The 27,627-nt window shown below is 45.3% G+C and overlaps 2 protein-coding genes across 6 annotated transcripts in view; one reads left to right on the forward strand and one right to left on the reverse strand.

The window, feature by feature from the left end:
- The first annotated feature begins 450 nt into the window (after positions 1-450).
- On the forward strand, positions 451-5,489 carry cbx7a (chromobox homolog 7a). Of its 2 annotated transcripts, XM_037477034.2 has the most exons (7): positions 451-602; positions 712-832; positions 1,871-1,914; positions 2,087-2,152; positions 2,247-2,313; positions 3,472-3,784; positions 3,880-5,489. In XM_037477034.2, exons 2-7 carry the CDS (start codon positions 764-766, stop codon positions 4,446-4,448), a joined length of 1,128 nt encoding a protein of 375 aa, XP_037332931.1. In that variant the 5' UTR covers positions 451-602; positions 712-763; the 3' UTR covers positions 4,449-5,489. The 2 variants fall into 2 exon arrangements, with proteins under 2 accessions (XP_037332931.1, XP_037332932.1); XM_037477035.2 differs by having other exon boundaries at positions 469-832; positions 3,472-3,766.
- An 843-nt stretch (positions 5,490-6,332) lies between these two features.
- The window catches only part of LOC119220793 (histone acetyltransferase p300), a 30,797-nt gene continuing 9,502 nt past the window's right edge, over positions 6,333-27,627 (reverse strand). The window contains exons 10-30 of one of the 4 annotated variants that reach the window (XM_062566109.1): positions 26,365-26,548; positions 26,023-26,100; positions 25,593-25,672; positions 25,320-25,472; positions 24,129-25,145; positions 23,595-23,834; positions 23,258-23,447; positions 22,629-22,747; positions 20,444-20,683; positions 19,221-19,309; positions 18,163-18,243; positions 17,101-17,157; positions 16,826-16,903; positions 16,313-16,380; positions 15,469-15,619; positions 14,200-14,460; positions 13,917-14,082; positions 12,613-12,780; positions 12,364-12,525; positions 11,596-11,877; positions 6,333-11,373 (exon numbers count right to left, since the gene is read on the reverse strand). In XM_062566109.1, the coding sequence (XP_062422093.1) occupies positions 7,972-11,373; positions 11,596-11,877; positions 12,364-12,525; positions 12,613-12,780; positions 13,917-14,082; positions 14,200-14,460; positions 15,469-15,619; positions 16,313-16,380; positions 16,826-16,903; positions 17,101-17,157; positions 18,163-18,243; positions 19,221-19,309; positions 20,444-20,683; positions 22,629-22,747; positions 23,258-23,447; positions 23,595-23,834; positions 24,129-25,145; positions 25,320-25,472; positions 25,593-25,672; positions 26,023-26,100; positions 26,365-26,548 (7,266 nt within the window). In that variant the 3' untranslated portion in view covers positions 6,333-7,971. Of the gene's footprint in view, positions 11,374-11,595; positions 11,878-12,363; positions 12,526-12,612; positions 12,781-13,916; positions 14,083-14,199; positions 14,461-15,468; positions 15,620-16,312; positions 16,381-16,825; positions 16,904-17,100; positions 17,158-18,162; positions 18,274-19,220; positions 19,310-20,443; positions 20,687-22,595; positions 22,748-23,257; positions 23,448-23,594; positions 23,835-24,128; positions 25,146-25,319; positions 25,473-25,592; positions 25,673-26,022; positions 26,101-26,364; positions 26,549-27,627 lie in introns of all 4 variants that reach the window. The other 3 variants (XM_062566108.1, XM_062566107.1, XM_062566106.1) reach the window with 3 other exon arrangements.

Consider the following 27,627-nt stretch of genomic DNA (forward strand, 5'->3'; position numbering starts at 1 on the left):
ATGGTTAGCTTAGTTTAGCATTATCACTGGAAACAGGGAAAGAAGTTCAATCGTCATGCCAAGCTAGGCTAACCAGCTGTCTGCTTCAGCTTTATACTGACTATAGACGTGAGAATGAGGTTCTAATCGGATTCTGAATTTCTCCAAATAAGCATATTTCCCAATAACACATTTTAGGGGTTGTAAAAGTTTGACAATTAATCAAATGAAAAATTGAGTCACTTTGGATCTTCCTGAATAGACGTATTTTTTTTTTACTTTGGCCCCGAAATCAAACCTGAGTTGGCTTTTCTTCCTCTGAACTTGTTTAATAGCAATAGTTTTAATAATGAAAACTCCCTCCCCCTGATTTCAACGTCACATAATAACCTTGACGCTTTGACCCGCCCCCTCCTCCTCCTCCTCTGCACTCTGCTCCAATTTGCCCGCGGGGCCGCGCACGCACAACGGGGCCCCGGCTCTACGCAATGGAAAGGCGGCGCGCTCCACTTAAAGGAGCCCGTTGTCCTGCGCTGTGATGTTGTGTCGCAGATTTTAAAAAGTGGGGGAGGCAGGCAGCTGGAGTTTAGAGTGAGGGAGGCGCAGAGACTCAGCGTTTCCAAGCAAGTGTTCTCACCTGGAGCAAAAAAAACAAGCTGGAACATAAGAGTTTTCGTTTTTGTTTTTGTCTTTCCGTCCCCTTAGATCAAGGCTATTTTTTTTCCTGTACAGCTGCAGGGACACAATTCGCGTCTTCTTTGGAGCGTGTGGAGCAGCGTGCGTGATGGAGCTGTCTTCAGTGGGAGACCAAGTGTTCGCTGTGGAGTCTATCACCAAGAAGAGAGTGAGAAAGGTAGAGAGCGATCACTAATACTAATATACTATATTATACTGATATAACTTATAACTTATTTACTAATGTTTGTTTGGGTCAATGCTGATGGACATTAACCAGAACCGGGTTTCTCACTTTCCTTATAGCTTCACACTAATCGGTGCTGTAAATGAACCGCATAGTTTAACAGTGTTTCGCAGCCCGGGTCTCGTCCTGTAACCTTCCCGTGCAGAAGCTGAGATGTTGCAGCAGTAAACGCGTTTTAAAGGGGACCTTTAGGCAGATGTAGTAGTATGAAAAGGGGGTGTGTTCCCTCAAAGCGGGATACGGATACGGCCAGTGTGCGCTGTGGATGGAGCGTTAAGAGTATCGCTGGGAAACTGCAGCGTAATGTCCCCGAATGCTGCCTTATGGTGACCACATTATTTATTTATTTTTATTTTGGATGTTTTCACAGTGGAGGGGGGATTTCGCCTCCCAGTAACTGAGTGGCACATTGTTGTTATTGACGCAGCATGTGCACACACAGCGCAGGCTGTTGTGCAATAGGAGATGACTTAGCGCGACACCCCTCTGGTGTGATCGCCGCTTCACGTGCCGTTATATAAAGTTCGGTTTTATATAATGACAAAATAAGGCGATAATTGTACGCACTAAACCGGGGAACGCAGTTTATTTTCTGTGATGATCATTCCAGCGCTCGCTGGTTGAACGTTGCGCAACTCCACGTTGTTTACATGTCCCCGTGGCCCCACCTATCGCAGCCCCCGGTGCAACGCGTTCTACAGAGGGCTCGTACATTCTGGAAAACCGGAAGGCGGAGCCATGTGTGGCTACGTCACCGCGATGCCAGAGAGAGAGAAAAAAGAGCCGCTGTCCCGCTGTCATTGACGTCATCTGGACATGTTTGAAAGAGAGAAGAATGTCCACGAGCCTCCCTCCTCACGCCGCACTTCCTTTCCCGCATCACACTGAACCAGGTTTAACATGTAGGTTGTGTCATTGAATTCGGCTGCATCTCCTCTAATCGTCCTCTCTCTCTTTGTGATTCTTCAGGGTAATGTGGAGTATCTCCTGAAATGGCAGGGATGGTCCCCAAAGTGAGTAAGCCTTGAGTCATCCTCCAGTGATCTCATCCTTCCAGCACAAACTTAACCGCCTTTTCAAAATATCCTCAATGATACTTGAGCACCATGACCGCTGAAGATGGACAGACAGACAGATGTATGGGTCCATAGATAGACTTATTTGAATTAATATTCATATTGGCAGGTACAGTACTTGGGAACCAGAGGACAACATTTTGGACCCGCGCCTGGTCCTGGCCTATGAAGAGAAGTGAGTATACATTTTTTTATGCTTGCAAAGCACTTTTTGTGTTATTCTTTGAGTTCCTCGGCTCACAGTCTGTTTCTTCTTCTCTCTCTTCCAGTCAGGAGAAGATCAGAGCGCTGGCCTACCGGCGGAAAGGTCTCCGTCCCAGGAGGCTTGTCCTGCGGGTAGCGACACTTTGCCTCTCTCCTTCGTCTCACGAGTTGTCACCAATGCTGTTTGCTCAGCAAGAAGTTTGTTTATTTCGAAAAAAGTCTCCGTCCTGATTGCTAGGCAGAAATGTCGTCTTTCAGGAACATCTCAGACCGGTGTCTTTTTGAGTTGAGGCATTTTGATTGCATTCAGAATGAGTCCAAATTAAAGCAGCAAAGGTTGAAAGGTCAGGCTAATTTACTGTGATGCAACTATATTGTATTTCACTTGACCCCAACCCTGCCTTCCCAACACCACATCAACTGTTTGTAATACAGGTTTTCTTTTTCAAAATCAACATCATTAAAGTCTAAAGCCTAAGATGAGGAAACCTGACACCATGAGAGTAAAATCCAGATCCTCAGGAGACATTATACTTATGAACTGTATTCATTAGTTGAGTGGCGCTCCCTGCAGCACAGGCCGCCGATGCTTGTTTCGGCAATAACAAGTGCTTTAATCGACTGAAATGAAATGAAGTGATGGGAGTGGAAGAAATAAAACTAAAACCGTTCTCAAACTGCTTAAGTTGTTGCAGACTATTTTTAGCGGATTACTACACTTTTTTTATGTTGGTGCGCAGCGGCACGGCAGTGTATGTGGGACGACCCAAAATAAACCACAGTGTTCATCTTCCTCAAGGAGCATTTCACCCAGTTAAACATTGAGGTCCAATCATGTGAATTTTCAAGTTTCTACTCTGATTTATGAACAAAATAATATGGAAAATGTGGCAAATATTAACAGACAAATATCAGCACGTCAACATCATCACTGTGAGCACGTTAACACACAACATTAGAAGGGAAGCTCAAAGGACAGTCGTGCTTGAGGACAGTCACACGAGCCGCTAGCACGACTCCTGTGGAGCTCCATGGCACAAAAGACTCGGCTAATCAGGCTTTTAGAAACACAGTCAGCAGCCAGTAGGATCAGTCCATTGTTGGTTTTGGTCCTTTTAATGGGATTTCCCGACAGTATAAACAATAGAATGTTACAAGATGCATATTTGAAGACTCCCCATAAAGGACCTGTGTGTCACAGTTGTCCATCCAACACATTTTGATGACAGACTTGTACTTGAACACATTTTGTGTGTTAACACTTTGCTCTTCACCTTCGCCTTCCCCCAGAACATTTTCGCCATGGACCTCCGCAGTGCAAACAAGGTCTCGGAGAAGCCCCCGCCTCGATTGCGTCTCTCCCTCACTCGCGCCATGAGTACGGACGTGGACCAGGGCGAGCGGGGCAGCCTGTACCGCCGTCTAGCCAGAAGGAAGATCAAGCAGAGGCTGTCCAAACGAGGCCAGCAGGGCCCCACCAACAAAACCCTCTTTCCGCGGAGGAAGAAAGAGGAGCCCATGGAGGAGGACTGGGGCACCAGTGAAGAAGAAAAACAGGAATCTGAGAGCACCGCCGAGGAGATACGTGAGGATAGTTTATACGGTTGGTGTCAAGTTGATCACCTCAAGAGCGATAGCTTGGTTGTGCCCTTTAACCTTAACAGATAAACTAAGTGTTTTTCGTTTTTGGACTTTAAGGTCTGTCCGAGTGCAGCTCCCCACCCTTGCTGGAGCGACAGGACTTGGTGATGGAGTTGGAGGAGAAGGCGGACGCCGACCTGACAGTGGTAGGTGCACAAACATGGACAGACAGACCAGGCGGGGGGACATCTGAAACCATACAGAACCAAATGTTTGCGCGCGACCAATCAGAAGCCAGTGCCTCAGCACCAGAGGCCGTACCGAAGGATGAGGTTTCCGCGGGCGACGGGTCGGATTGGGACAGAGAGGAGGAGGAGGATGTGGAGTCAGGGTCGGAGTGTCACATGATAGGGAGTGGTGTTTCTCAGAGCAACGACATGACCTCGGTGATAGTGAGCGCTGAGAAGAGCAGCGAGACCGCAGGTGACTGCGGCGCTACAGAGGAGACGAAGGTGGAAGTTAGGGGCGGCAATCAGGGTGTCACCATGACAACACCAGGTGGTCAGAGGTCTCCTGTTGCAGTACCACATCCCAAGAACGTGATATCCACAGACGTGACTGTCAACTTTCTGACAGTGACTTTTAAAGAAGCCTCGGTGGCTGAAGGCTTCTTTAAAGGCTATTGAATGATGAGAAAGAGAGATCGAAATAACCATGATTAGACTTGCCACTCATTTTGTACATGTAAATAGTTGTGTATGTTAGGTAATTTCTCATGTTTACAAAGCTACACTCATAACCTACTGAGTTCAGTGAAGACATTGTTGCCTTTTAAACAAAAAAACGAGTGGTCATTTTATCATTGTGGCTCATTTAGTTAAGGGTGAGAGGAAGCCAGAGGCCCCACATGAAAGTCCTCAAATGATCCATTCAATCCAGCAGACTAAAGGGTTTGTCAGGGGCAGGTTTTTATTCCCCCGGGGTCACTGGGTTCACTGAGAGCAGGAGACTCATGCTGACCCAGCAAACGTAACACTCCACATTATTACTTCCATGCAGCTATTTTCTCCAGACGTCCTCAGTGCTTTCCAGCCACAGATCGGTCACACACTCAAAACTGTTCTCGGGGCCTGTTTCAGTTGCTCCTCTTTCTTACGAATAATGTTTTGTAAAAATGTCGCTCTTTTTTCAGTATTTGCACAGAGATAGCTGCATGCCCTGTCAGTCTATGCCACACATGCACAAAGCCCTGTCCTGTAGTTTGTTGAAGAGGTTTATTTCTGTCACAAAAGAAAAGGAGCAAAGAGAAAGAATTCATGCCTTCCTGCTTAGATGAAGTTCTGTATTTCAAGGAGGCTGGATGCACAAAAAGAAATACACAGTTGTGTTTGCCGTCTGTCTGTCCTTTTACTTTTCAAGTATGAAATGCTACCTGGTTCTATTTTTGTATTACCAATTGATAGTCCGCTCTTTTCACTAGCCTTTGTGCGTTTCAAAAGACAATATCAGTTTACAGCGCTGCTGTTCTGCTTTGTACAAATGGAAGCAAATGTAACTTCGGTCAAACTGTAGTGAGCGATTATTTATTGCATGTCATATGTACGTATAAGCTAAAGTAATTTATGTCACTTATGTCTTTTTCTGAATAAGAAACTGTCAAACATGTCTTCTCTCTAAAAATGGATTTTTATTTTGACTGCATTTCCAATAAATATGTACAAAAATAACTGTCTCCTGGAGAATATTTATCGTGTTGGAAGTACTTTTAATACACATTGAATATGAAATAGTAGTTTGAGGAGACCTCACAGCACCACAAAGGCAGTTTTTCTTTTAAAATATGTTTCTAGTGTATTTATAATACAATGTATAAAGTGTATTGAAGAGCTGGAGGCAGTCCTGATATACAAATCCAGACATGTTTTCCTTTTAATGCATCCCACTTGCACTTGTTTCAAACAGTCACTGACTTTGTTTTATGGTCAACAGCGCCCCCAAATCCAGAAGTTACCAGTTGACCGTGTTAAGACCACATAAACCAAGACCAGGTTGTGACCAAGACCAGAGTGCCCCAAGACTGAGACAAGACCGTGACTTTGGGGAGGTTTCATGATATACTTTTATATATCAAACAGGTATCAGAAGTTTTTATGCTTTTTTTAGAAAAGAATACTATATATATATATACATATACATATACTTTTACACTAACAATTTAATTATGAATTCAAAGTCAATCATTAATGTGACTCAAGGAGGACAAAGAACTAGCATCTGAGCTCCAAGAGGGTTGTTAAGCGAGAGCATGGGGGGGGGGGCACAGGGCTGCTCCACATGAAACAGGTGTGGCCATCTTACTGTGACCCTCAGTCACGCCCACCTCCAGTACCTGTTGGAAAAGCCATTTACTCCAATAGTTCACAATGTGTTATGCGACTACTATTGACCATGTCTTAACTGCCGTGTGTCACCACTAGACAGGATGCTCTCAGGAAAGTGAAATTACTTTAAGTGACGCCATCAAGTGTAAGCTAATGGTCTCTGAATGCCTGCTGAATCATAGGCTCTATATGTCTGGATTAAAGTGGTGGTATTGCGAGGGAGGGTTTCACACTAACAAACATAATTTACAAGGCATTAAGCCATCAACAGGACCCTTTGGTAAACTAGCCCTACGTTTGTTAGTATTTGAAACCCTGCGTGGAGACGTGCGCAGAAAGTCATTTTTACTCATCCCCTTATTGTTCAATATGGGTGTCCCTTATGTGTGCAGCATAGGTTTCCATGGTGATGGAGCTAAATTAAAAGTGAGCCAGAATTTAGGTCTTGGAAATGCAGAGCCATGGTCTCTATAAAACTAGTTGTACTAGTCATTCATCAAATACTCAACATGCAGGACTCCTTGCTGTTCGTAATTTATTTTATTATAAAAAAACCTTTAAAAAAAACAGTATGAGTCCACAGTTTGTGTTTCCTTTGTACAGTAAAAAATATTAAATTAAAATCCCAAAGTTTATGCAGAAAGAGGATGGAGAAACTTCTCCCAGGAGAAGAGTAGGGAGGATATAAAGTCCAAGGAGAGCAGCAAAGGAGACGAGGCAGAAAGAGACGGAGTGCTCACAGCTCCTACTTTTCTCCTAATTTCTGTGCAACACAGTTCATTTGGATCAAAATCCTCTGTTTACTCCAAAACAGAAGAATCCTAAAAACACTAAAAAGGAGCCCATCCAACCCATTTTCTTCACATCCCAGCCCATGTACTCTAAATGTTTCAGGCACACAGGTATGCATTCCCCCTCCCCAAGCCTCCACTGCTCCATATGAAGTGTCTTTAAAGGAAGGAGTGCACACACATTCGAGGGAGAGGGCTAGCACGTTAGCGAGGGAGGAGTCCCTTCCAGCATGGTCCACGTCCGATTCAGAAGCTGGCCATGGCGTCACAATAAGTCCGTTCAACATCTCAATTCACAGCAGAGCCCCAACCACTGCAATACAATACTGACAATTCATTGTTCCCACCTGGACGGACCCAACTAAAGACATCTAACGTGAAATGAAATATTCACTACCCCAGTCAATAACAAAAATATATTTCTATACGAATTATAGCAGTCTCGGTGCACATAAACCCCCCCCCCCCCCAAGAGAAAATAAATAAGTAAACCCAAACATTTAACAAAAAAACCCATAAGGATATGCATCATGTTTGGATTTACATTAATAATAATCCACATTAATTTGCCAAATAAAAATATTTACTGACTCACGGGGAAACAATAGTTATTTGCATTAAATCATTTCCACTTTAATCCATGACCACTTTTTTATTCCTAAAAACATTTCTTAAAAAAAAAGGCAAGAACTCCTATTTACCCCCCAAAAATATCACCTTCGTAGTATTCAGCGAGAGGTGGAGGTGAGGGAGTGAAACCGCCCCCCTATGTCCACAATTGGCAAAAAAAAAATATATTAACAGCAATAACTTACATTTAATTTATTCTAATTTATTTAAGGACTGCTTGATTTATTGTTCATCTCCCATAGGAAGTTCAGTTCAATGCATCTTTATTGAAAACATTTTAAATAACATTTAATAATGGTATAAAAAAGAAAGGCTAAGTAATAACAATAACACTGTCCTGGGTGAGTGCAGTTCGTGTGAAGAATCACTGAGCCTTTCAGCTCCACTCAACACGCTAAGTAGAATTCCTACATGATGTCTAAAGGATTGTGATTCATATTCTGGCTCAACTGGTCCTGACCGTTGCCCCCCGGCCCATGTAGACCTGCCATGCCACTCAGCTGGGACAGCATGGCGCTCGGGTCCGACCCAAACTGCTCCATAGAGTTCTGTTGCTGCTGGGTCGTTGGCTGCTGTTGTTGAGGAACTACCATGCCCGGGTGGTGCTGGTTTAGGTGGCCTGGGTGTGGGGACCCCGTCTGCATCTGGGGGGAGATGTGATGTGGAGAGGGCTGGGGCTGCATGCGCGGGGAGGGGCTGGAGTGTGGCGGCTGGGACTGGGGTCTGGGTGAAGGCTGTGGGGATCGCACCTGGTTGGCCAGCGATGTGGACAGCGCCTGGCCCTGCAGGTGTGGGGATTGTGCCATCTGCTGCGGGCTCATGGGATTGCTGTGCTGGGCTGGTGAACCCCCAGGGCCCAGATGCTGATGCTGCTGCTGCTGCTGCTGCTGCTGCTGATGATGATGCTGGTGTTGTTGTTGCTGTTGCTGTTGCTGCTGGAGCAGCCTCTGGTGGAGGGCCTGTTGGAGCATGGCCTGAGGTTGGGGTCCACTTTGAGTGGGCTGAGGGCCCTGAGGTGGCTGCTGAGGACCTCCTACACCCCCTCCGCCTGGCCCAGCATCACCCCCTGGCAGGCCAGCCATGGTATTCTGCTGCTGCATCTGAAGATGGTGCTGGAGCCTCTGCTGGATTGCTGCCTGCTGTTGGGCCACCGACCCTGGGTAACCTTGGCCCTGCTGGCCTGGGGGACCACCAGGCTGCGGAGGGCCAAGAGGCAGACCTCCAGGTGGGCCCTGTCCCACTGAGGGAGGCTGCATCCCTGGCTGTGCCATGTAGCCCTGCCCCTGTGTTAGCTGTGGTTGCTGGAACTGAACGTGATTTACTCCCATTTGTTGATGCTGCTGTTGCTGCTGCTGCTGCTGCTGGAGATGTCGTCTCATGAGCAGGTCTCTGAACTGGGGACTGTTGAGATTCCCCATCTGTGACCCCTGGCCCTGTACACCTCTTACGCCACCTTGCTGTTGTTGTTGCACCTGCTGTTGTTGTTGTTGTTGTTGCATCTGTTGTTGTTGGAGAGCTGCCACTTGCTGCTGTTGCAAGCCGGTGAGCATCGGCCTCTGCTGCTGCTGCTGTAACTGCTGTTGTTGTAACTGCTGCTGCTGCTGTAGCTGCTGTAGCTGTTGTTGCTGTTGTTGTTGCTGCTGTAGCTGTTGTTGCTGCTGCTGTAGCTGGGCCATGGTTGCCATTTTAACATTTGCCCCTCCCTGACCCCCCATATGCATCCCTGGTTGGCCACCACCTGCAGTATTCATGTTCATCTGTGGGCCTCCTCCAGCCAGAGCATTTGCAACAGCACCTCCCGTGGAACCAGGAAGTCCAGGGACTCCACCTGCCCCCCCCTGGGCTCCCTTATATTTTGAGGCCCGTTGCTTGATAAAAGCAGCCATGAGCTGTGGGTTTGACCGCAAGATGTTGAGGACTTGCTGCTGCTGGAGTGGTGAGCTGGGCGACCGGAGAGTTCTTAAAAGCTCCTGAAGAGCAGCCTGTGGGATGTTCCCACCTGCAATACCAGCTCCTGGGACTCCCCCAGGGATCCCACCACCAGCACCTTGTTGCTGTGCCATATTCATCAAGGCAGCGTGGTTCTGAGCCTGCTGCTGCTGCTGCTGCTGTTGTTGCTGCTGCTGTTGTTGCTGTTGTTGCTGCTGCTGCTGTTGTTGCTGTTGCTGCTGTTGTTGCTGCTGCTGCTGCTGTTGCTGCTGTTGCTGCTGTTGCTGCTGTTGCTGCTGTTGCTGCTGCTGTTGCTGCTGTTGCTGCTGTTGCTGCTGTTGCTGCTGTTGCTGCTGCTGCTGCTGAGCTGCCACCATGGCTGGATGGCTCATTTGGTTCATCATAGCTTGCCTCTGCTGAGGTGGCATCCCCTGGCCAGCCCACTGCTGCTGTTGTAGGTTTTGATGTGCAGCACCCATCCGCTGCTGTTGAAGCTGTACCTGAGGGGGCAGCTGACCCTGCTGAGAGGGTTGCTGTATGGGGCCACCAGCAGCAACCATCATACCTGGTGGAGCACTTTGTTGTTGATCCATGTGGGCCCGAACTGCTGCTGCTTGGCTCTGTGGTGTCATACCCTGGTTTCCAACCATCCCTCCGGCCCCTGGGTGTCCCATGCCCATCTGTTGACCCTGACCCTGTTGATGATGAGGGTGAAGAGGCATCAAGCCCGCAGCTGCTTGTCTTTGCAGACCCATCTTCCTCTGAGCATCGGCTACCTGTTGGATCTTCATGGCAATTTCTACTGCTGCTGGTGGCGGACCAGAAGGGGGCTGTTGTTGATGCTGTGGCAGGGAAGGCTGGCCCTGGGACTGGCCAGGAGGTTGCTGGCCACCAACATTTCCAGCCATGACAGCGCCACCAAGCTGCTGTTGGGGAGGCGTTGCAGAGCCATGGATTGGTTTGCCCTGGGATTGATGTATTGGCGATGAGCCCGGGGGTCTGTTGGCATATTGAGGCAAATTGTTGGGGTGCTGTTGGAGCTGTTGAGGCTTGGACCCTGCTCCACTATGCTGCTGGACCTGAGAAAGCATCTGCTGCTGATGTTGTGGAGAACCCATCATCCCCCCAGGCCCGCCTCCTCCAACCGCCATCTGCGGGAACTGGTGGTGAAGAGGGTGTTGAGAAGTCATGCCACTTTGTGGAGGCATTCCACCTTGCTGCGGTTGATGTTGCTGCTGCTGCTGCTGAACCCCAGGTCCAGGACACATTCCTTGCTGTGCGCCTGAAGGCATGGTCTGCGTGGGTGTCTGGGGTGTTGGGGGCTGTGTTCCACCAGATGTTGGGGTACTGGGTGCTGTGGTAACATTGTTCCCTGGCGAAGGAAGTCCTACCATATTTCCCCCTGGCGGCCCTACAGCTGGCTGCCCCACCCTCTGCATGCTGGCCATCCTCCTTCTTAACATCTGGGCCTGCTGGAGGCGGTGCTGCAGCTGCTGCTGCCGGAGCTTCTGCTTGATGTTCAGGCAGAACGGGACGGGACATTTGTTCTCCTGACAGTGTTTGGCATGGTAGCAGCATAGAGCAATGAGCTGCTTGCAGATAGGACAGCCGCCATTTGTCTTGCGCTTGCAGCCTTTGGTGTGCTGAACAACACGCTTCATCTTCTGGCAGGACGGCAGGGAGCAGTTGGCGTTGCGACACTGGCAGGCGTGGACCAGTGACTGGATGCAACGTTGGATGCTGAGGCGGCGAGAATCTCCAGGGCTCTGGGTGGCTGCCGCCGCCTGGTTGTTGCTGTCGTCGTCCAGTCCGAGCCCCAGCTTATCCATCTTGTGCTCATGACCTTTAGTGTTGTAACAGGTGATGCACAAGTCATAGTCCTAAGGAAGGGAAGGAAAAAGAGGGATGGGGAATTAAACCTGAATCCAAGTGCAGGATTAAATTACTGTGCAACTAAATGCTTCAAATTAGTTTTATGTACCGACTTGGGTGCAGATCGACATGCAATTGATAAGCAAAAAAAACCTTCCGGTTGACATCATGCTGACCATTTCACAAAAAAAAAGGAGAAAAACAAGGCAGAAATGGGTCCGGATTCTCACCTCACACACAGTGCAGTGGAAGCGGGTCTCCACATGGTGTTTACACTCATTGCAGGTGTAGACAAAGCGGTCCTGACTCTGGTTGTGCAGCTCCACCAACATACACATGGAGCTCCACTTGGACCTCCTGAGAGAGCTGAACTCCAGATGCTTGTCTCTGGCCAGAGTTAAGAAGGCATCTCGTCCGTCCATCAGGTCACAGGCCATGAGAGGGTCTGGGTCAGTGATGGGGGGCAGCGAGTTGGCGGTGGGGCCAGCGATGAGTCGGATGACAAAGAAGACCTAGGGATTTGAGTGTAGAGGGTCAGCTTTAAGAAGTCTATGCTCGCATAGAGTAAATGTTTTGTGCGGGAACATAGTTTCAACGATACCATAAATAATATTGGCTTTTCATTTTAGTGCAGACTAGTAGGTTGTTTTTATACTGTAGTGAGGAAGAGCTGGCGAATCTCTGAGAAACAACTTTCACGCACAAAAGTGATGCAACTCTTTGTACATTTTAAAATACAGAGTAATCATCTTAAATTATTTGTCCGCAGTCCATAAAGGACGTCCAGTTAACATAGCATAAGCTGTACCTGCTCAACAATAAAACAGCAGCTACTGAGATTTAGCACTGACGGCCGCTAATTAACTCAACTTCAATAACCTGGATTCACTGAGTTGAAGTCGATGTAATAACTGACTACAGGTCAGCTTAATGTTCTTGCCATATAATGCAATACAAGAGAAAGCAGCTATTCCTAAAACCACATTAGACCTGCATACCTCCTTATGTTTCTCCATGGTGGCGTAGAGTTTCTGGGAAAGGTCATTGGAAACATTGGGCATCCCTGGTTTCTTCTTATTGGCTCGGCTCATGCTGCTCTTGTTCTTGCTTGTCTTTTTATTGTTCTTTTTTTTGGCATTCTTGCTGTCACCTTTTGTGATCTGAAAGGTTTAAAAAAACATAAATATCTTGTTACCCAAAAAAGAGCCTGGAAGTGATAACGAGATCTAGACTCCTACTCTTCTCACATCTGTGCTCTCATTGGAGGTGCTGTTCTCCTCCCTTTTCCGCTCCTCCTCCTCCTGCTCCAGCTCCTTGATGCTCTCCTCCAGCACGTTGGGCCAGAAGTCGCCCTCGAAGTATGGCAGCTCCTTGGCACTGGTCAGCCGGTCCTCTGTGGCTTGCTTGAAGACGTCCTGAGGGGACGCAGAGACGAGTAGTCAATTGCTTGGAGAACACTGGTTCAGTTTATTCTTGACCATAGAAAACTATGGATGGTAAAAACGCCACCACTTGTTCAGTTTAGTAGCTTTTCTGAGTCTTCTGAATGCATCACATGATATTCATTGTTTGCCCAGTGGTCATATAGTTGTGCATCCATTTTGTTATTTAAAAAAAAAAAAAAAACTAAAGAACTAATGGATTTGTTGTGAAATTATATTCTGAAAGAATAACACCAGTCTCCTGACCTGGACAGTTTTTAGCTAACTATGCAGTAAAACTATTAAGTAAAATAATTGTGTAATGTTTTCAGGTGAGTCAACGGTGTTAAAGTAGGCGTTAGCTGCTTACCTTTCAAGCCAAATACTGTATAAATTATGAAAGTAAAAAATGTCTTAACTAGTCAGTAAAATGACTTATTAGCCGTGCGCCGCTGTAGGCATGACCCGGACAGAGATTAAACATTGGTTAAAGGGTCGCCAAAATTACCATCAATGCTGACAACATATTCAGGAACCCAATTTTGGCCTTTCACAATAAGATATCCCGCTTCAACACCTCCAAATAGCGCAATAAAAGCTCTTTGATCGTTGCCCCAGCGGGTCTGAGAACCGTAGCACTAACATATGGTAGCACTTAAATTGTACTTATAATGGCACTTTCTATAACATGTTTTGAAACTGCTTATTTGATGGAAATTGTACTTTCTTGTTACTCGTTCTCCTGAGTTTGTATCTATGTGGAAATGCACTTATTGTAAGTCGATTTGGATAAAAGAGTCAGCTAAATGACATGTTATGTAATGTGTCTTACTACTTTCTCTCATCAAAGTAACTTTCCTGCAGTAGTTCGACGTGTAAATCTTTATATATATTTAGGATATTTGACTTTCCGGGCGTCAAATTACCGAGTCATAGTGTCCGGGTCATACTAATTTTAGCTTTTGCTGTCCGTGTTTGGAGACAGTCACCTTAGTGTTTAAAAAAATGAGATGGACAACGGTCTTCAAAAGTTTGACATTGTAATATATTGATATTGTGGAAGAGTCAAGATCTCGAGGGGCATTTACTGATATTATTTGTACGATGACTAAAGTGAAATCATGGGTCACCTTGTAATCGTGGACAATGCGCTCAGCAACCGCCTTGTCCAGCATCTTCTTGTACCATTCCTGCAATCGTTTAGGCTTGGGGATCTTCTGATCCATTGGGTGACAATGGAAGATGTAATCATCCCCTTCACTGGGTGGACAGGCCCAGATATGACCCGTTGTGTATCTGAAACAGAGAGACACGTCTCAATTATTAGAAACAGAAGTAAATTGCTTCCCTTTATTCTGTCTGGAGCAGCGCATGGAACACACACCCCGATGAACACACAGCCTCGTCTCTTACCCCTGCCTCCTGACATACTCCAGGTAACCGATCAGGATCTCGTGGTAGACTCCAGTTCTGATTTGTCGTGGTTGGAAGAAGTGTACGCTGTCCAAGTAAGAGATGTACACTCGTCTCTGATTGGGCGGCGGGCAGTCCGAGCCGTACTCTTGAACGTGCATGCCAAAAAAACACACATCCGCTCCGTCGATGTCCTCGAAAGCGAACAGGGCTTTCATCCGGTAGGGGAAGGAGGCACACATCTCTCCACTATCAACAAACCTGGAGGGAAATGAGACAAAAACACCTTGAGTGAAGTGAACCGCTATGAAATCCAAGAAACGTCATCAACAACTCTCTGCTACCTCGGCCATAATGTTTGATCTTCTGAACTGTCGATAAAACTAGATCACAAATGTGTGAACAGCAACAACTACAACTCCCCACATTTGAATGCTTTTAATGCACGAGTTCATAATAATTTAAATAATCAAGTCGCAAGAGTCAAACACAGAGATGTTGACTAAATGTGTTGCACACATATCCACTAGAGCTCAGTCCGACACTGCAGCACTGAATGCATTTGGAAATTAGTGTAGCAGTGGAAGGATTTATGAATATTTAACGCATTTTATGTCCAAATTAAACACAGGACATCAGATGAGCAGTTCTCCAGATATGCCACAGAAGGTGAGCGAGATGTTTAATGGGCAACACCAACTGGTGGGTTATTGCAAATGCATAATGATTTAATAATATTGCCATATTTTAAAATTAATTAAAACACAAGCATTATTTTACTGTTGTAGCAATGGTTGGTTTCAAACTCAGTGAGATGTTGATCTGAATCAGATTGATGCCTCTGAAATAAAACGTGTCCTGTTGCTATTATGCGTTTATGTGTTAACAGTGTTTAAAATATTAATAAACACTGCATTCAGCTACTTGTCAGACTTGAGCGTTACTTGCTCTACGGTGCACCGTGGTCAGCCAGCTGTTACCTGGCAACAAAAAACATGTGCATTTGTTTTTGGAGTGGAGGACCTTACTCTAGTGCCCACCCAGGTCCGATAACAGCATCAACATCAATGTAGCAAATAGAAGATGGTGTGAACAGAAAGTCATTGCTTTTTGCAACCCGGAGCTTTATAAAGTCTCATCAGTATTTCCCCAGCCACAGCAGATATCCACTGTTTTTTCCTCCAAATACAGTTTACGCCGGCGGACTACTGAGGAGTGTAACTCGAGGCTGTGGAAGAGTTACTCTGCTGCATGAGTGACATTGATTACCTGGACTTCATGCCCGGCTTGACCTCGACCACCTTGTCTGACACATGGACCACGCGGATGGTGACGTCGCCAGAATCCGGGATGTTCTGCCGCTTGATGTAATCGTTGACTCGCGTCTCCAAATAGCACCCCAACTTGGTATGAGGAAGTCCTGCAAAAAACAGTAACGACTATGAGTAAGAGAGATGGGGAATATAAATAAGGCAGAAAAAAGACAGACGTGAGAGCCACGGAGTCTGTGCGTCCATGGTCACTAAACGTGACCATTTTATAAACCTCACCGCCCTCTTCAAGACCGCTACGGGTGGAGTACATGTCTGACTGTATGCAATAAGGATTTAAAAAGGAATAGGAATCTAGCCTTGCTCTGTGCAAAAACCGACTAGCAGCATCTCAATAGCTCACAAGTTAACATGCTGTTATAAACTGCATAAAATCTGAACATGTTGTGGTGTTTGAGAGGTTATGGACCAGAACCTTTCTAGGCCAGGCTACTCAATGGTAGCTCTGCTGTTTGCCCGGCAAGATTAATTAGCGTAAAAACATTGTGAGTGGTTGGAATTTTATCACCAAGCTGTTGGCAGAAACAAAGGAATAGGTTTTTTCCCCCCAATATGTTAAAGTACTACATTTTATATACTATACACTATACATGGCTCTTAGTTGAATGCACAATAACGTACTGCTTCATCACCATTGTAGTAAGGAGGGGAGTGACTATCAACAGAGTTGATGTCTGAAATGCTGTCAATAAAGAAAAAAGAAAGAAGGATGACAGCAAAATGACAAACTCCGGAAAACACGGACGAGAAATGAGCCGGTAGATTAGAGACGCTCCACTTACTTTTGGATGCGTATTTGTTCTCTTTCCGCGTCTTGTTAGCCTTCTTGAGGCAGTTGTCACAAACAAAGCTGTGTTAGTGAGAAAACAGAGTAGATGGTTAAACTAGCAGGTTACCATCCGCACCAATGAGTTATTAAGTGGCTTTAATCAAGAGATTACTGTCGTTCACGCCAGTCTTTTTCTTAAACAGTGACAATGACTGCTTTTAATATTATACAGACCACACATGAAGGGAGATAAATCCTGTACATACATTACTTTGTGTCTATTTTCGTAATGATCCAGACTCCAACAATACTCTCAAAACAATATTCAGATTCAACATGTTGAAAGGTTTGCGCTCTTTACGATCTTAAACTGGCAGCCTTTATACAGCTGGAGGAGTTTACGGCTTACAGCATCATTATCTACGTTTTGGATGATTCAAAGCTTTTCAAGGAAAACAAAAAGGCTACATTTATTTTCAGGAGGCAACCACGCAACAGAATGTACAGAGTGTGAAAGCTGACTCACCCTAACGGCCATATGGTATCATGATGCAAGACACAGATCTGGTGCATTTTACGACCGCAGTCACCACATTCCACAAGTCTAAGTAAAGGGAAGACAGGAGACAAAAGATGTTGAAACAGCAAAATTAAAGAGTTAATAATTTTAAAAAAGTAGGATCTTGTAAAATCTTGTGTCTATAATCCATATACAATTACATAAGCCACTTATCTATTTCAGCTTCACAGAAATGGTGCAAATCAAGGTCTATATATGAGAATATGAAAAGGGGCACGTACAACTCTGGGTCGAGTGTGTCGTTCTTCTTTCGTTGAAACTGGTCTTTGTTGATGGACCTGTGGGAAATATCAAGTCACAACAAGGTGATTACCTTTACACTGCAGGCTGTGTGCAGAATACAATATCCTCAATTCAGAAAATGAATATAGGAATTGATGCCCACTGGCTAAATAGTTATATAATAGCTAAATATTGTTATTTTGGTTGTTAATTACACTCATTAAATAAGGGATACGAACTTGTCTTTAAATAGAACATGGTTACTATGAGACGGTGATGTGAAATACTGAAAGGGCGCAACTATGTTATTAAGCAATTAACCAATAGGAAGTGATGACTTCAACACGCGCCCCCCCCCACCCCCCTCCTCTCTATGGGCCAAACCGTTCAACAGACTACTACAAAGCCCTTTGAAGTTGTAAAGCTAAGGGAAAGGAAACTGAAACATAGAATGGCACAGAACGTCAGATGCAATAAATAATATAATATATAATATAAAAATGTATTTAAAAAGTAATACATTTCCATCACAATTTCACAAAACAAGGTGATGTGATCAAAATATAGGTAATCGTTACATGTACAAGTCCACTACAATCTAAATAAGCTGGTTCCAAATACATGCGCGTCACACAAGAGGAAATTAGTTTGAGGGAAAATGAAAAGAAGGGTCAAACCAGATGTTAAAGGGTTAATGCCACTGTTGCTTTAAATTGTAATGTTTGTTCCCCAATGAAGTTATTGATAAAGAAGTCAAATGAGAATCAGATTAAAAACGTACTGCTGCTAGTTATCTGTGGTTATACCTCTGTGATAACCAAAAGGTTGTCTTTTGAATGAATAAAGCTGTGTTTATCTTAACCGTTAATTTATGTTTTGTGGTCTTTTTAAATAACTTCTTTGGGGTTTGACAGCCGTTACACCTTTCAAGCTTCTAATAACAGAATTGCATAAAATCTCGACAAGCATTACTCAACACTATCAAAGTTTTGATGGGAGCGCCGTTGTATGTGCGTTGTGGGTGTGAGAGAGAAGAAGAAGAAGGGTGTCGTGGTACTCACGTCTGAGGCTGCGAGGGGTCGTCCCCCAAGGAAACACTCTCGCTCTGGATTTCGTTGAAACACTTCTCACAGAAGTGGTACCTGTCAGCAAGAAGCCCATATTTTGGTGAACTACACCGTTCGTCATCAGCACAGCCAATCACAGAGCGGGGACGAAGAAGCAGCCGCCAATCAGGGCAGGGCAGGAGAGGCCAGGGGCGGACACACAGGAGGAGGCAGTGGGCAAGGTGGGTCGTCGCCAGGAGGAAGCAGCCAATCGTGATGCAGGGTTTTTGTGTGGGCGGGTGTTTTGATTTTGCGCATAAATTGTGGAGTGGATGATTGGTCACACCAAAACAGGCCAATGCAGACATCACAAGCGTTAAAAAAGGAGGGAGAGAAGGGGAGAAGGGAAGTCAAAATAAACATTTAAAAAAAGCGTGAAATAATTTGTCACATGTCAGACGGAGACAATGGAGGGTACAGAGAGGGAGGGGGTAAACATGGAGGGTCGGACAAGATGTGAACAACAACCAACAGAGGACAGAGAGCCAAGGCAAAGCAAAGATTAGCGTCAGACGTTCAGTGGTAAACAACAACAACAACAACATTACAGCAACATGAGACCACTAGGAGCTGTGGAGGAGGAAGGGGGGGGGTGGTGGGGGATACGAGTCTCCGAACATGAAAGGGTGGACGAGAAAATGGCAAAGTAACAGAGACCCGTCATCCTTTTAGTTCATTTATAAAGTGGGAACCTGCCTTCTCTTTATTTGTGCAATCAGGTGTTTGGGCGTGTACATTTACTCAGAGGGAACAATGTGATGACAAATAAAGAGCAAACACTGAAGAAGACAGGAGCCCACTTTATGAATGAGCACATAATGAATATAAAAAACGGTGAGCTATGAGGATGGTGCCAGGGTAACCATTTGTAGACAAAACTCATCTGTGATTTCACAAAGGAAATATAATCAATGCGCAAACTACAACACATAAGCTGCTTTAGCAATATGTCCATAATACTATGACGTGTGTGGGTGTGTGCGCTTGTGTGGCAATGTGCCGAAAGCCCTTACCTGTTCTGGTAGCTAAAATAGGCAGCGTCACGTTGGATGGTGCATAATTGTTTTCCATAGCAGCACAAAGTTTGCGGGGAAAACTCAAACTGCAACAATAAAGAGATCAAAAGAAAAGTTGTTTTTTTAGACTCGTTACAGAAGATCCACACACACACACAAGCACACAATACAAGATACCAAAAGACATACAGATAGCTCAAAACACGTCTTTGATGACTTCATTGACTCACGTGTGGTCCCACCATGTCTAAACATTGCCCTACTCTTACTTTCTAAAGTAACAGTTCAGAAAATAGGCGGTGCATTGAATATTGATGCCTACTCCATTGATCCATCCTCACACTCAATTACTCTTTTTTTTTTGTTGCCAGGCAACAAAATTGTCTATTAATGGTGCGTTTCCACCGAGCGGTACGGTACGGTACGGGTCGGGACCCTTTTATTTGTGTCTCCACTGAGAAAAGTACCAAAAATCCGCACCGTACCACTTTTTGAGTACCCTTCCGTTGGGGTACCTGGCACAGTTGTTTGGTACTAAAGGGTGGAGCTAGTCTCACTGCAGAACGTTGATTGGTTGAAAGAGTGTCGTCATTTGCGCATGCCGCAAGGGGAAAGACAACACACGAAGCGCCATTTTTAAACTACAACACCGTCGCAACAATGTCGCCGCGCAGCATTACTTTAACGTGCCACATATCCAGAAGCAAGAACAGGATCGGCTGGATGTCCTCCATTGTTGTTTGCGGTTAGCTTTCAGTTTTCGCGCGATCGAATGACTACTGAATCTACTTTATGTCCAAAACCACGCCTATCAAGTGACGTTACCACTACAAGTAAGGGTACTGTTGGCGGTGGAAACGCTCGCCAAATCATGGTTAACAGACCAGACCCGTACCGTACTGCTCGGTGGAAACGCCCCATTAGTGTCTGAATCTCTAGAGTTTACTCTAGAGATTCAGACACTAAATAGACATTTCAGTTTTTGCACAGATTCAACAAACAATATACAATGTGATACCGAATGAGCTCTGAAGGTGCTAGTGGGCGGATGATGTGACATTTGGACAGAGCCAGAATAGCAGTGTCCAGTCATTATGCTAAGCTAAACAGCTAACGCTCAAACAGAAAGTAGCCCTGCAATCATCATGTATTTACAAAACAATTATTTTAAACTAGAAGCTAACCAGAGATTGGCTTAATGAAATAAGATCCCTTCTCACCTTCCTCCCACAACAGTATCCCAGGCCCTGCATGACGGGGTCAATCTCCGACTCAAACACCTCTGCCAGCTTGGAGCAGTACTTGTAGACGCGGGACGTCTTGCGGTTGTACAGCCAGGCATTGTTAAACATCAGCCAGATATCCTCCACGTACTGCCAGGGCTCTTGGTACTGTCCCGTGTCCAGCTTCCGCTTGATGGTCGACAGGTCCATGGGGTTCTTCACTATGTCAAAGTAGTCCTGCTTAGGGATCACCGTCGTCGGGATCAGAGTAGCGGGCCGAGGTGAAGTCGTAAACGTTCGGAGAGGAAAGCCAGCGATGGGGCAGGAGGGTCCAGTCGTCCGAGGCACCAAGGTTTGAAAGGTGGGGAAGAAGAGTATGACAGTCATCATCAAAGTTGTGGTGAGCAGGTGAAGGTATGACGAGTCAACCAGGTGGGACCAGAGCGCGGAGAGAAGTGGGTGCAGGGAGACAACAGGGAGTTGAGCGCTGCAGAGAAGACGATCGCGCAAACACAGAGACGTGACAACTTCTGCCCTCCAGCTCTCCACTTCTAAATGTATTTACAAATCTATTATTTTAAACTGGAAGCTAATCTCTGGTTAGCTTCTAGTTTAAAGTTCAGCGACTATGTGTGAACAATGACCAGGTGATCGCTGATGCTCAGTTTAGATTTTTTTTAGATATACTGTTCCATCCAATGGAATCCGAATCCAATAAAATCCATTTCTCTTAGAACGCAACTTAATTTGAAAATTTGAAAGCACAAAAAAGCTTTCAGCCACAGAAAGCGGTTTGGGTGAAAAACCAGGAGGAAAAGAGCAGTGGCAACGGCAGACAGAAATTTTTACGCCTGTTTTTAAGCAGCGCCGACAGCCTGCGTGGTGATGTGAGGGCGGAGTTAAAGCCAACAGCACTGAGGGGAAGCAAATGTACGAGGACTGGATGAGTCTCCAGGTCGTTTTTCTTTTTCTGTTGCCTGCCTTCCGCTTCTTCTCTCAAACTGAAGCGGCGTTTGAGAAAGCTAGGGGATAAAGTGGTAAAGGAAAAGAAGGCATTTTTTGGAGATTCAACCAAAAACAAACGACGAGGTGGTGTGAGTTTCAAAGAGCAGGGTTCATCTCAGTGTCACATGGCAACCACTGTTCTATCCCAGATCTCTGAATCCCAGGTGATGCATACTACTAGGTCTACCTACAGCAACACGCACATCACCGCAAACCCCACCGCTTTGTTAGAAACTTACATTGTCATTGAGAGTATCTGAAAAACTGAGTTGTTAAATTAAACAGCAGTGGAAAGTCGCATCACTTGACTGTGGTGGTTCCTGTACAGAGGTGAGCCAATAGCCTGGTGTTCGCTCATCAATGCTCTGAAAATGGCATAATTTTTCTCTCTTGACTAATGAGGAGTGGAGCTGTGTGCAAGAGAGTCTTATTCTGAATCAAGTCCTCTTTGACCCCCTAATTTGGACGCAATGATTGTAAAAGTTATTGTCCCACCTCTACACACCGCCCACCAACACTACTACTGGTGAGGAACTGAACTAGAAAGCTAGCAATGAAACACTGGGATGAGACTACAAAAAAAGAAAGAAAACATGATTTCAAATTAAAACCTAAAATGTGATGTCAGAAAGCAAAGTCCACGTAAATTAAAGTGATGAATGAAAGCAATTATCTCAACAACTGTTTGCTTGAAGCAATTCATCTCTTTCCTTTGCTTACGAAATGCAGTTCTGACATCAACTATTGTCTCCTTGTTGTAGTTGGAGAATTACTCTGATGGATGCTTAGGTCATGCAATACTGTATCTTTCTACAAATCAGGTGAATCAATGACAAATAATGTCAATTTGATTATATTGTTTACTTTTTGCCACTTCCATCAAAGTAAAAAGCAAATGTCCAAAAGAGTCGAAAAGAAATTTAAAAAAAAGATAAAAAACACACAATGTTTGGGGTCATTTTTCTTAACTTTTGACATGCAATGGTAGAAAAATAAACTCAAGAATTAAAGAAACTGGAAGCAGATGTATAAAATAAATATACTATGCAACTATGACAAAAAGGAGACAAAATAGAAAAGATGAAAAAAAAAAAAATGTTGTCAGAGGAGTTGAAGCAAAATGGCAGCCAGTGCAGTCCCTTACCAGGTTAGTTTTGTTACTAGTTCGAATACGTACGGGTATTCCCAGTAACTGGGGGTCCACCGGCTGACGGAAGGGAAGGGACTCTGGGTCCTGCCGGTACAAAGCTTCCAGGGTGGGCATCAGAGCCTGACGCAGCTCCTCCGGCTTAAAGACTGGGGAAAACGAAAGAGAGGAAAACAAATGAGGAATGAGAAGAGATTTGGAGGTGGAGGTTTAAAAGGGAGGAGATGCAGCGGAACAAATAGGCTTCTTGTGAATTCAAAGAAGGATGGCGGTAAAACTACACTGACCCTGTCATGAAAGATTTCATCTACACTTCGATTGTCAGTTTAGTTAACACCGACATTTTGTTCATATTTCCAATTTGAAATCAATAAATATGCACTGTAGAGGGACAATAACGTTTAACTGCAGATTGCTGATTAATGTGTCACAACACGTACATATTTTATACAAAAGCTACATTTGTACAAACTTCAAACGGTTCAAACCACTTCACAAAAGAGTGAACGGTTTCAACTCCGACAGAAGAGGTCAGGTGCACGATGGTTAAATGAGCCACGTCGGCTTGCAACTTAGTTCAGTAAAATTCGTGCTACTCTACACACACGTCTATGGATGTTCAGGCATCGACGACCATTAGAAATAACGACAGAACTTACTTTTCTTCTTGCTCTGAGCGCTGGCTGGGGAGCTGCTGTTGGATGCTGATCCTGCCCCATCCTCTTCGGGCTCTTGCTTCACATCCGGCTTCTTTTCTTCCCCCGTTGCTACCGACGATGAAGCCGAGAATGAAGACGTATCCATAGGCTCACCTTTACACCCGTCTCCTGACGGCTTCTCTTTCTTTATCTGACAGAACGATTGAAGTGTCACTACCAGTATTTCCTTATTAATGGGGTTTTGATAAATGTGAAGACATCATTTCAGACATTTCCATAACCAGGATTTTAAATTGCCAAGATACAAATGTAGGTGAGTGGAGGAGGATATTCTTACCTCTGGTTTCTCCTCTGTCTTCACGTCATGCTGACCCTTGCCCATCTTCCCCTTGCCCTCTCCTTCAGTGTCAGCTCCTTCGTCCTCATCTTCCTGCTTCTTCACCTCCACATTGGAGTCTTCCTGGCTGGGAGCAGGGCCGTCCACCTGGGTTAGCTGGGAGCTGGGATTGGCGCTGCTGCTGACTGAGCTGGGAGAGGACACCGGACCATCTGCTGTCAGAGAAGGCTTCGGTGACAGCTGTGACAAAAAGACAGATGGAGTGAGGTTTAGAAATGGCAAGTTAGATGCTTTATAAAAAAGGGCATTTTGTTGTTGTTTTGTAAGCAAATTAAAAAATGGACTTGGTCATGTAATTCTTTCTCAAACTCCAAATGAAGTAGTTTAAAGCCCTCCCATTTGTTTATAAAGCATAAACCTTACCATACCCTTTTCTTGTATATTAAAAATTATCTTTGCGATTCTTATTCAATGAGAGTACAAGGACAGAAAAAACTAGACGTGCAAGTGGAATGAGGCTGGCGATCTACTCACTGGGGTCTGCGGCCGTTGCGATGGCACATGAGCATTCTGGGTAGGCTTCGAAGAACCATGACCTCCCTGAAGGCCCGAGGATGCCGAACTGCCGAGCGTCTGCTGTGGTAGCTGCATAGCCTTCTCAGAGTTCACCTCTTGCCCTGATTGCTGCTGCTGTGAAGCTTGTTGTTGTGGTGGTTGTTGTTGTAAAGCTTGTTGCTGCTGTTGTTGTTGTTTTGAAGCCTGTTGTTGTAAAGCCTGTTGCTGTTGCTGATGTTGTTGTAAAGCATGTTGTTGCTGCTGCTGTTGTTGTTGTAAAGCATGTTGTTGCTGCTGCTGTTGTTGTAAAGCATGTTGTTGCTGCTGCTGTTGTTGTTGTAAAGCATGTTGTTGCTGCTGCTGTTGTTGTAAAGCATGTTGTTGCTGCTGTTGTTGTTTTGAAGCCTGTTGTTGTAAAGCTTGTTGCTGCTGCTGCTGCTGCTGCTGTTGTTGTTGTTGTAAAGCCTGCTGCTGTAGATGCTGATGCTGCTGTTGTTGTTGTTGTTGTGAAGCCTGTTGTTGTTGCAATGCCTGTTGCTGCTGTTGCAATGCCTGTTGTTGCTGCTGCTGCTGCTGCTGCTGCTGCTGCTGCTGCGACGCTTGTTGCTGTTGTAGCTGCTGTTGGTGGTGGTGTTGTTGTTGTTGTAGCTGCTGTTGGTGGTGTTGCTGCTGTAGTTGTTTCTGTTGCTGTTGCTGCTGCGTGCTGGGAGTCTGTGGCTGTGGTGTCTGAGATCGAGGTAATGTTGGGGGTGTTTGATGCGGTTGAGGCGTTAAGCTGCGTGCCGGTGATGGGGAGTTTGTTCGGATGGGTGGGCAGTGAGGGTAGGAGTTGTTCTGGGTGGAGGCCGAGGATGGAGGCATGTTTGGTAGAGACCCAGCACCACTGGCACTAACAGAACCCATGGGGCCGACAGCCGTAGCGGAGCCTGGAGCAGAAGAGGCGGACTGTGCTGCTGGGCTGCTGGCTGGGAGCGAAGGCGGCGTCGACATTTGTTTCTGTAGCAGAGGAGTTTTTTTTACAGAAACAATGAGGAGCAACATCGGTATGACTAATTGAAGCCCAATGTTTTTCCAAGTAGATGACTAACTCTTCATCAACTGCTTTTGCAAATACCCAAGTCCCCCATTGCCATCAAGCTCATCTATACGTCACAAGACAGCGTCACTTACCGGAGGCACAGCAGTCTGTGCTCCTTGTTGATTCATGCCAATAGGACTGGAGCCATGTCCAGGACTCGATGCAGGAAACTGTCCCGAAGGGAAGTACTGGTTCTGTAGCTGTGTTGCATTAGGCTGACCCATCCTTGCCGCTCCCATACCCATCTGGCAACAAGAGGCGTGTGAAATCTCAAATGAATAAGGGCATCATTTCAACCAGCGTTCATAAGATGTTCTTGTAAGCACAAAGTAATCTGTGCTTGAGATGGTGACAGTGATACCAACCTGATTCATTGGCGAATTATTAGGAAGAGGAGACCTCTGACCCATCGACTGCATCCCCATCTGAGCAAACTGATTCATTCCTAGAAGTCAAGGCGGATAAAAATAATGCAAATGAGAGGTGATGGGGTGCTTTCCCGTGAGGGCGGTCGCATTTATTGAGAAAGGCAGTTTGAATGTTGGTAAAAGTATTGTTTGATAATTGTTAAATATGGTAAACCTAGTCACTGACTTTGTAAACATTAGTAAAACAAACATGGCATGTCTGACACGTGGCAAAATTCTATTGTAAACATAACTTGCGATGTGTAGTGTGGCTGGCAGGCTGACATATTCGGAGACAAACTTTGTCATTATCCTCTACTAAAATACATTAATCCAAGTCGGCTGCCTTCATAATACTGCCATTTACACTAATCAGAGAGATAGGTACCTGGTGGGTTCTGCATCCTGTTGACCATCTGATTGGGTCCAGACGGTCTGACCATGGACGGATCAGCGTGAGGACCATCTGACCGGATGAAAGAGTTACAGGAATCACAATAAACAAACCAAGAGAGAGCGGTCTAAAAGATGACAGTGAGCAAATGTGCGTGATCTCTTCCACTTAAAAGGTGATCACTTTCCCATGGTGCATATAGTCAAATGCCAGGGAACAGCACAGACCTAAAAAGGTGAGTTACTACTTGTATGGCAGCTGTATGTGTGCATGCATTCATGTGTGGCTACATGCACACTGTAAATGTGCAAAGGAAGAAAATAAAGGTTTACTTACTTGGGGGTTGCCCAGGAGTCATGGACAGCTGTCCCATGCTGGGAGGCACCTGCGGGGGGCCTGGGGAGCCCATGCCACCTTGGCCAGGCATGATGCCCTGCTTCTGGAGTCGTGTCCTTCTCTTCTCCTCCAGCTCCTTTTGGATCTTGTAGATCTTCTCTGCCAGCAGATGGTAGTATTCCGCCTAGAAAGGATAAAACGTCACGAGTGACAGAGGACGTTACAGGAGGATAATCACAACCGTTGCAAAAGTGCTTTTATTTCCTCATCCTTCAACTGGAAACTGACAGGGTTCATACACATTTTGACCAATGGATTTCGATGACGTCTCCATGACCAACATTTTTTTTTTAAATCTCTGTATACATAAAAAGTGAGAAAATATTTAAACAATGAGAATTCAAAAGGTATACACAATATTTCCCCTACATTCAATTAGGCCCCAAGAAATGTTTTTTATGTTTACCATATGCGTAAAATAAAGACCAAACGAAAATAATCAAACGATCTTCTGTCATTCACGTAAGAAAATAAAGTCACGTGTCTGCAGCTCAATGACAACACCGAAGGAACAACGTCACATCCCCGGTTTACAACTTCGAACTGCCGCCAGCAGACGGGCAGTGCGTCGGAAAATGCCGGTGTCTCGTACAGAGGCGGTGGCCGAAGAGAGACGTGCTGCTCGGCGTGTAGCCTCGTTAGCAGTCACCCTCTGATGGGGTTCCTGTAGTAGCTTCCCTCGCAGCGGAGCACTGATCTACTTACGTTAGCACGGCTTGTTTATGGCGCTCCCATGTTTGAAATATCTAACCGCCCTGCCTCCACTTTACTTACATTCTGGTCATCCCGGGGCTTTGTTTGTCGTAACTCATGACATGCACTTTTCCAATATGTAGCCAACCACGGTTAGAGCTACACTTCCCTGGCACAGTGGATGATTCCTGAGGTGCTGTTTTTATGGCCATCAAACTTTTCACTTAAGTTGCGTTCACAAAACCACGGCGCAAACTATTTGCGCTGCAAGTATGAGAGCGTCCTGCTCATATTTTAGGCATCTCTTTAAAACCATATTAATTATTATAAATGTATCTTAAATGAACAAAGTGAAAATATAAATAACAAATTTCCATGACTTTGGGGATTTTATTTTGTTCCATGACTTTTCCACGCCTGGAAATGAGCATTTTAAAATTCCATGACTTTTCCAGGTTTTTCATGACCGTACAAACCCTGAACTGATGAAAGCTCAATATTCTGGCTGCA

The sequence above is a fragment of the Pungitius pungitius genome, chromosome 12 (genome assembly GCF_949316345.1).
Source record: "Pungitius pungitius chromosome 12, fPunPun2.1, whole genome shotgun sequence".
NCBI classification, from domain to species: domain Eukaryota; kingdom Metazoa; phylum Chordata; class Actinopteri; order Perciformes; family Gasterosteidae; genus Pungitius; species Pungitius pungitius.

Bases quoted from the DNA above. Each gene is read 5' to 3' on its own strand.
- cbx7a (XM_037477034.2), top strand. From the start codon at position 764: ATGGAGCTGTCTTCAGTGGGAGACCAAGTGTTCGCTGTGGAGTCTATC. The intron at 2,153-2,246 runs GTGAGTATACAT...TCTCTCTTCCAG, and splicing joins GTCCTGGCCTATGAAGAGAA to TCAGGAGAAGATCAGAGCGC. The intron at 3,785-3,879 runs GTTGGTGTCAAG...TTGGACTTTAAG, and splicing joins ACGTGAGGATAGTTTATACG to GTCTGTCCGAGTGCAGCTCC.